This window comes from Schistocerca nitens, chromosome 4 (genome assembly GCF_023898315.1).
Source record: "Schistocerca nitens isolate TAMUIC-IGC-003100 chromosome 4, iqSchNite1.1, whole genome shotgun sequence".
Taxonomy (NCBI): domain Eukaryota; kingdom Metazoa; phylum Arthropoda; class Insecta; order Orthoptera; family Acrididae; genus Schistocerca; species Schistocerca nitens.
This window is the reverse complement of record NC_064617.1, coordinates 979100964-979110417: the sequence shown is the minus strand read 5'-3', so window position 1 is coordinate 979110417 and position 9454 is coordinate 979100964. Positions and strand designations below refer to the sequence as shown.

Genomic DNA, 9454 nt, shown 5'->3' with positions numbered 1-9454 from the left:
CCTGAAAGACATGTTCTACATATGTTTTAGTCCACCATTTCAGCAACCTCGTATTCATGCTTTTTTTTAAATTTAAAGAAATTTCTCCTGTTAATATTTTTTAAGTAAAATGCAGTTCTAATGAATGATATGATATCTCTTCTCAGTTTGTGCACCTTTCCCTAAGAAACTTTCTTTCCATTAAGAAAATCTCACTGACCTGAGATGAGTATGTAATGGTATTGCCATAAAGTTTTGGTATGCCAATACAAATTTCAATGAATTCTCTTTTCTCAGTAAGTTAACTAAATTTCCATTATGTATTGAAATTACATGAGGTCTCAAAATACAGATTACCAGGTTAGAATTTCGCTGCTCTAAACTGAATACCTTTGAAGAAAGAATGTTTCTGTACTAAGAAGTATATACTTTGAAACAAACTGTTTGCATGAATTGCACATAAATAAATTTCAACTACGAAGTAAACTTTCATATCATCTGTTGAGAAGTTTTATGACGTGATGTGACCTGTGATGAAATAATTGTGAAAAATGAACACTTACCTTCATTTGGCATCACATTTGGGCTGCACTCACCAGTGGCTTAGATACTTCATCCTTCCGTAAGTTTGGGGAAAGGGGTGGGGGTGGTGGTTCAGCTCTATTTAGTTGCAATACTTTAACAGATCATCATTCCAAAATATATATACTGGTAATTGTTTAGAAGTGGAAAAAAGTTTCATCTACTGACCATGCTGATATGAATGAATGCAAATTAAGTAAAAAAATTCTGTGTATGAATGAATTTATTTATTTCTTTTGTTCATCTTCCATACACTCTTGTCAATCACTAACACATGGAATGAGAAAAATTTTAGATTATAGTGGTTCACAATAGAAAATTATAGATGTACAGCATGAATACTATGTAGGGACAAAATAATTAAGACTTATGGACACCAAGGCCAAACATTAACAATAACCACATTCTTGAGACTTAAATTTCATAATTTTAGGAATAATAATGATAAATTTTGAACAACATTAATTATTAAATTGCTATTTTATAATCTCCAGGGTAGTAATGGAAGGTCTTTAAGTGGGACACTAAAAGAATGCAAATAAAACACTGCACCATAAAGTTTTGTGTAGGAAGAATGCATATGAAAGCACTGTAGTAGAAAAATGGCAATGCATATAGACATTATATTAGGTCACCCTGTAAATTGCAAGTAATTACCAACTGTAAGTGTATGTTATGTGGCAAAAATGTGTCAAGTGGTGTTGGAATATGATCTGCTAACATTAATTAGATTAGGTGAGTGAAAAGCAATTGTGACAGGCTTAAGCTTTTTTAATATTCTTTTATAAACAAATATATTCAAAAAGCCAACAGAAGGGCATACCTGAGAGTCCACCTCAGATTTTTTCTCCTCAGCAAAGATGAGCTAACAAGAAGGCACTTTATGGCACAGAGCAAGCATCTATTTAAAGAGCTCAGTAATTAGTCAACCTGAGGATTAGTGGCACTCAATAGTGCTTGTAACAGAAGTGAGAGCTGTTCCAGAATTACATTACTATTAGATGAGGAGACCTGCCAATCATTATACACAAAGGCCATGAAAGTACTGCAAAGCCCTCCCCCACCAGCTTCTCCATTTGTATTGGTAGTAAAATATATGCAAACATGATCTACATAAGAAAATGTTGAGAGAACAACAGTTATAACAGCTGCAGAGAAAGTAGTAAACTCAGAAAAAGAGGGGCAATTGTCACAGCATGCACATCTGCACTCATAACAGTGACAGTAGTAGAAGACAGAGGAACACCACGAACACTACGTGAAATCGAAGTTTGTCTACCTAAAGAATGCATAAATACTATAGTAGCTTTTTCAACAGTAACAATTAATGAATCATTACAAATTGGCAGATTTCTCACATGTATCACAAGCTAAAGTAATAACTTCAGTATACAAAGAAAAGTGTTGCAGAGAATGTAGAGAACTATAGAGCAATTTTGCTCTTGTCTTCCATTTATCACCAAAACAAACTAACCTTGTTTGCAAAAAAAAGTGGAGTCTGCTATAGCACAGTTTGTGTAAGTTTTTCTCAAAATAATAAAGGAAGGTGATCAAAATGGCATTGTCTTGTCTTTGTCAAAGGCATGTGCCATGTTGGGCCACATAACTTTATTACACAAATTAGAAATACTATGAATAAGGCATGCAGCAAAGAAGTGGTTTAAGTCATACTCGGAAAAGCAAGCGAAATGATTTTTAGGTTTCACATACTATAACAAGATTACTATTGGTTCTCTCTGCCTCCCACACCCCCTCCCCTCCCTCCTGTATGTATCATTCACCACCCAACTTCAACTGAGAAAGAATTAGTGTAAGATTCTTTATATTAAAGATTAATTTCTTTGATAAAAATTTCACGTTAGGATATTAGTGTTGATAGCTGTTAGCAGCTGTATATTAAAATATTTATACAAACTCTCAGCCATAAGTTGCAATTTGGTAAGTTTGACTAGTTTCAGATTAACCTGACTAGTTCAGCTTAAGAGGCATTTGTTGATGTGGCAATATTACTGATGACAGGTTTTGTATTAATGATTTAAAAAGAATCTAAGATAAAGATTTCAAAATTATGTTGTAAGAGTTTGCAGTTTTCGCTGAGTGTTTTTTGAATTTTTTTTTTCCATTAACCTTTTTACAGTAGTTGTTTAAAAATATATTGACACCAACCCAAACAACACTTTTCATTATTGCCTGGGATGAATGTCCATTGCAGCATACCCCATCAAATAATAAAAAGTCATTTTCGTGAAGAGTAGCAAGTGCTACTGCACAGGCAATAGCACGTTGATTCGTACAGGCAAGAAAATCTCTTCATGTTCTTTGAGAAGTTTGCTGATGACAATATAAGTGTAGACAATCATATTTAAAATAGTGTCTGATGGGTATTTTAGTCCTCCATGATCAAGTCTCTGTATCAAACTAAAATGTTCGTTTATTGGCAACTCCTTTTCAATCACAATTTCATTAAGGCAACTCTCACATTTCAGCTTCTTAATCACTGCATGAGCACAGTAGCCTGCAATGAAAGTTAAAGACGTTGCAATATCTTTCACTGAAAGAACATCGTCTTGAGTTACACTGACTTCTATGTCTAATGTGTCTGTTTCTTCAACTTCAGAAAACATAAAATTTTTTATGGCCCCTACTGTGATATTGCCATAGGAAGGAGAACATAAAACAAAAGGCATTACACTTTGAATTCGAAGCTTCTTTTCTGCTTCATAGACTTGTGTCACTGAAACATTGTATTGGGAACCTGCAAGCTGTCTATACTTTCCAAAACGCCGCTCAAGCACATCTGTTTGTAGCTTGGCTGTCAGTAAATAGCTCATACCTAGCTCTTCAGTACAGTATCGAGCAATCTCTACCACGGCATATGTTGTATGCTGAATAGCAAAAAATGTTTCTTTTGTGAGAAACCCACTTGACAAACCCTTTGCTTTCCACACATCAAGCCAGTCTAGAAAATCTAGCAAAAATTGCATAGAAACGCTATCAGTTGTCAACGGATCCATATAAGGATTCTGTTTGTGTTTCCCTTTAAACACTGATTTCACATTCATGACATCAAACCATTTTGTTATTATTCGAATGTATTCTGCTGTTGATGGTGCATGTCTCAAATCAAATTTATCACTAGCTACCTCAAGGCCCTCTGACACATGTCGATTGAATATCTGCAGCACTAGTTTCATGCTCTGTTTTTCTAATGATGTAGGGCAAAGTGATTTGAGAGACAATGTGTGACAATATTTTACTAAAGAACTGGAATCTATGTCATAAATCTGTTTCAGTGTTTTAAAAGAAGCTACAGAAAACTTATTTTCTTCCACTTCTTTTCTAACTGGAAACTGAGGATAAAACATATCTTTACCATCATTTTTTTGGTTCAGCCACACATTTCTTATGCATTTAACAATGTGTACGGCATCAATTAAAAAGAAAAGTGGGCGATTAGGATCAGATGGATGTTTAAAAACTATATTAACAGCTTTATCCAGAGAAAACATTGACATGGTTTTGCTATTGATTTTGTTGTTGTCAGTTACCACACAAAAAACCCTATAGCCTATTAGTTCAAGGCCATTTATTATGGCCAGTAGCACATCGTATAATGCATTAGATGAAATGGTTTTCACCGGTAAAATGTGAACAACATCCCTGTACAAAGACTTGACACTCTGCAACATAAATACAAATGCTGAATTTGCAGCACATTCCGAGTTATATGACATGCCCAAAACACTACCTCCTTTATATTCCAAATAAGAATTTAGATGAATTTCATCTACACTCAAAACAACATTGACATCATTGCTGTTCAAGTATTGAAATTTCTGTCTTGCATAGGACAGGAAATTACTTCCCCCAAGCCTTTCGTGAGATGGATTCACATTAAATTTGCTGCAGACCCTACGCAGAGTGCTTGGATGTGGCATTTTCATTAATGAGCTGCTACGTAAAAAATTGTAAGCATGAGATGAAATGGAAAATAGCAAACAACACAGTATCATAAATGTAGAACTAAACCTATGATTAAATTTCTTTACATTTATGAGACTAACTTGTTCATATATAAAGTCTACCATCTCCTTTTCACTCTCCTGTAAACTGTCTTTCAGCACTCCTAGACTGTCTTTCACTATCTCTACAATACTATCTATAGAAGTTTCTGAGTGCCCACAATCTGTGTCTGAAAACTCCTGCAGTACACTGACAATTTCATGGATATTGGTTACAATTACAGGAAAAGATCTTTTTCCTAATGTCTTAATTTGTACATCTTTCTTAAACAATGAAACATTTAAATTACTATCTATAACGACAGAATGTGTGATTAATGGTGCTGGATTTCTTATTATCTTTAAAAAACAAACAAAATCACTGTGTTTTTCGATCACACTCCACTCGTTGGGCAAATCCACTTCCTTCGTACGCAACATCAACTCTTCTAAAGAACTGAAGCTGAAAGTGTTTTCATAGTCCTTCTGTGATGCTAAACTATATTGTAACGCTGCAGCTAACTGCTCATTTTCAAGCCTTTGCTTTTTCTCCTCTGGCCCTTCACGTCTACTTTCTTCCTTTGAAAGGTAGGAAGGACAGTTTGGGAGTAGTGATGGAACTGCATGTGGTCTCAAACGTGGTTTGAGAAGGGGGGCTCTTAATAACTGACCAGTCCTTTCATCCACAATTTGTGTTTCCCAAATAACATCATCCTTGTGGAAGTGAACATGACATACCTGTAATTAAAAATGAATAAAAAATGAAAACTGTGCTTACAACTGAATGTGATGACAATATTAATAGTGTGAAAACAATTTATGAATATAAAGTTAGTTTCTAGTTCTAAAATACAAATAGACTCCCAACTAAAATGCAGAATACTCAAGTGATAAATGTGGCCATGGCATAGTAACTCTATAAAACAATAACACTTCAATATCAAAACACATGCAGTTACATGTCATGGCAACAAGCTCTTAAAGAGATGGTGAAATGAAGAAAGTACTTTCCCCATCAAAAATTACAAACATTGACTAATGTTTGTAGCATGATTCAATAACAGTGACAATTTTTTTTATAATTTAGCCTTGAAGCTCATATATTCACAAGAGGGGTGGGACTTTTGCTTAATGTCTTGCTCTATTCCCCCCCCCACCCCACACACACACCTCGGACACAAGAAAGCATGATGACACCAAACTCACACAGGTGTAATCCATAGAAGCAACTGTGACACAGTAACAGAATAATACAAAGTAATTGTCACACTGTGTAACCTTTAGAACTATGAAATACTTAAAGGTAGTGCTTTTTATCAGATAGACACTGTTTTGCTTTTGATATCAGTTCATAACTTACATAAAAACTGACAGTATGATGAACTAATACATTGCCACTTATGTGCTACCTATTAGGCTAAACATGAGCACACAATTGCTTTCAAGTACTGTAGCTGTGTATCTATAAGACAGCTGTGTAGGTCACTGGCATGTATCTGAAATTCCAGACCCAGAAAGTAAGAATTTGTAAAATCCACAAGTATTTTTTATATGTTTTCACAGTTTCTCCCTTTGCATTTTGTGATGGCCTGTTAATCCATTCATGTACTCATTCATTTTTCCTGTCTATGGTTCACTGTTAAGTCTAAAGCCTACTATATTCCCTAATAGTAACATTCCTTGCAATGACTTCAAATTCCCACCAATAATTTATTAAAAACAAGCGACTGAGACACTGTTTTTACTTCATTTTCAATTTCTGGGTAAACCACATTACTTGTTTTTGAACAGGCAACTTCCTAAAGACTTTTACAGCAAAAAGAAACACTAAATACAGAAGCAGAATACATCGAAAGTCGTCTGTATCTTAAGTGCACGTACTTAATTATAAACCGACTTTTATTCCTAACAACAGGCAGCATAAACAGTAAGTATAAAGATATACTGAGATATTTAACTACGTAAGTATGACTGTGCTTAGGCTATACTGGTTGAACTTACAGAATTCATATAACCTATACCAGCTAAACTGTAGAATTGCCAGGGCAAGAAAACGAAACGCTATTTAGTTCGGCACTTATTCAGTTAAGATCTATTAGTCAAAATGTCGCTGACCTTCCTTACTGCATAAGTGCCTATTCTGTGTTAGCACACTTAACCTCTTTTAAGAAATAAACAAAACAAATACTTACTCTTGAACTTGAAGAAGGAGTGAAGTTATGTCTGCGAATACGTGACAACCATTTCTTCCTCGTTGCTTCATCCTCCGGAAATTTAAACACGGTTACTTTTGGTCCACCGTCGTAATTTCCTCTACAATTCGGCACACAACAACGATACGGCATTTTGCAGGCAACGAAATTTTCACAGCAAAGAAAAACAGATCACCAGTTTAGTGCATAGAAACTAAACAACCAAATCACGTACACTAACGCAGGAACACCATTCACTATAATACTAAACTGACGCGTAACTCGCCGAACGACTATTCACAAGCACTGTTCCGTGAAACTGTTGAAGAAGGGACTATGTGTGTAGCCATCTTGTGACGTCACGCACTACGTAGACAGGCTTTCTTTTACAGGGGGTGCTGATCCAGCACGGCGTTCCGTATTACCCTCCTGAACCCACCGATTCCATATTCTGTTAACAGTGATTGGATCTCGACCAACGCGAGCAGCAATGTCGCGATACGATAAACCACAACAGCGATAAGCTACAACCCGACCTTTATCAAAGTCGGAAACGTGATGGTACGGATTTCTCCTCCTTACACGAGGCATCACAACAACGTTTCACCAGGCAACGCCGGTCAACTGCTGTTTGTGTATGAGAGATCGGTTGGAAACTTTCCTCATGTCAGCACGTTGTAGGTGTCGCCACCGGCGCCAACCTTGTGTGAATGCTCTGAAAACCTAATCATTTGCATATCACAGCATCTTCTTCCTGCCGCTTACATTTCGCGTCTGTAGCACGGCATCTTCGTGGTGTAGCAACTTTAGTGACCAGTAGTGTAGAAATCTATTCTGTTCCTTTTGAAAAAAAATTGACTTAAGCCTACAGTTCTCGCAACAAAAGAGTGACTGAATTAATGTAGTGTTAAAATACTTTTAAAGGAAATATCAAGAGCTCTTATCAGCAGTGGTGTGCCGGAAACTTAATATACTTTAGTGGAGCAACAAACTTACGATTGTATTTCTCTGATACGCTAACTATTGTTTGCAGACAGTTGTTACCAGTTCTCGTAGTGGTATGTATTATCATTCTTTTACATCCTGCAAGAAGACACAGAAACTGTGTACAGTTATCCCCTTCACAATAAGCACATAAAATTTGTAAACTTACATGAGATGAATTTGCTGAAGCACTTTCTCATAAACGATATTCAGTGAGCACACGTATCTGCTTCGCTGTTTCATAGTGTTGATTCGCACACGACACAGCAACATCCTGGCAAAAGAACAAAGCAATTAGGACAAAAAGACAGAAAAAACTAGTGAATGCATTCGCGTCAGTTCAAGCACACATCACTCACATGCAGCATTGTAAGTGGAATGTAGTGGTCTGAAGCAAATTCGAATTTCAAGGAGAACTGCTACCGCATTGATCATTATTTTTGAGCCATGATCCACGCAAGCAAGTTTCTAATATCTGATTCTTCAGACAAGCGCTTTAAGTACGAGGACAATAATGGCTCATGGTTTTTTCCTGTTATCGAGGACAGAGGAACAGTTTTCTGGCAGAGACAAAAATAAGGAAGGAAGGACCGAACATTAGCGCTAAACGTCCCGTCGACAGGGAGGTAGGTTGGAGCACAAGCTCGGATTACTAAAGCATGGGGAAGAAGACCGGCCGTGTCCTTTCAAAGGAACCACCCCAGCATTTGCATGGAGCGATTTAGAGAAATCTGGATGGCCAGATGGGGTTTCGAACCACAGTCCTCCTTAATTCGAGCCCAGTGAGCTGACCACTGCGCCACTTCGCTCCGTAGGGAGGAAATACGCGCAAATCACACACAAGCACAGGGTCAGCGTTCTCTGCAATCCCCATATTCTGAGACCAGCTTAGCACCCGCTGCTTCGCTCGCTTAGACTTTATGGCATGCAGAGATTTTGTTTTTATTTAATCGAATTTTTATGTGGCTCACAAATTGCATCGCCTCTAAGCTTTTCACGCTAATTAAGGCTATATGAGCACCGCCTTTTCCGAATGTACTTGTGACCAAAAAGCGATTCTGGTAGCTGGACTCCAAAGTTTTTGTTAATCGTGCCTTTCGTGTTCTTGTGGATATGTTTTCATAGCTACTTTCATTCCATGACAAATATTTCTTTATATCTAACCAAAAGTGAAATACTAATTTTCATAAAATTAGCTTTAAAATTGTTTTTAATGTAACGAAATATTTTCCTACAAATTTCCATCCCCTACTGCACGTCCTAGCGATTGAATTTCCACAAACAATGAAACACGTATCTTTCTTACTTCTAACGGAGAAGTGAAACACCAGTTGTCATAGATGTAGCCTTACAAATACTTTAGTAGGGTTTTAGTAACTTTTTTAAAAAAAAACTTTCAGTCGCTATTTAGTCACTTAGTGGCTGAATTTCCAAAAGTGCTGAAACACTTTTTTTTTATTTTCTGACTCAGAAATCAAATAACAGTTTTTGTAGTTCTAGCGTCAAAATTCCCTTAATAGCAACATACTTTCAAAAAGCCTTTCATCCCCTATTTCCCCCCTTAGAAGTGAAATTGCGGACAATCCCTTCTTAAACGATGCGTACAGTATAAGATCCACATCCTCTCGAAACTTCAATTTTCTATCCTTAGCGGATCCTTGCAGCTGGGCGACGATGACTCAGTGAATCATTCTCACCCTATTTCATCCCGTTACG

At 36.6% G+C, this 9454-nt stretch overlaps 1 protein-coding gene across 1 annotated transcript; it reads right to left on the bottom strand.

Moving 5' to 3' along the window:
* Window positions 1-766: 766 nt before the first annotated feature.
* On the bottom strand, window positions 767-7098 carry LOC126253682 (uncharacterized). Its single transcript, XM_049955207.1, has 2 exons — window positions 6755-7098; window positions 767-5300 (listed from the first exon to the last, which is right to left on the bottom strand). Exons 1-2 carry the CDS (start codon window positions 6905-6907, stop codon window positions 2823-2825), a joined length of 2631 nt encoding a protein of 876 aa, XP_049811164.1. The 5' UTR covers window positions 6908-7098; the 3' UTR covers window positions 767-2822.
* Between the last annotated feature and the right edge of the window lie 2356 nt (window positions 7099-9454).

What these genes read in the sequence shown, in the direction of transcription:
- LOC126253682 (XM_049955207.1), bottom strand. Translation starts at nt 6,907, where the DNA reads ATGCCGTATCGTTGTTGTGTGCCGAATTGTAGAGGAAATTACGACGGT. An exon ending in CTCCTTCTTCAAGTTCAAGA is followed by an intron (nt 5,301 to 6,754) that starts GTAAGTATTTGT and finishes TTTTAATTACAG; the next exon opens with GTATGTCATGTTCACTTCCA.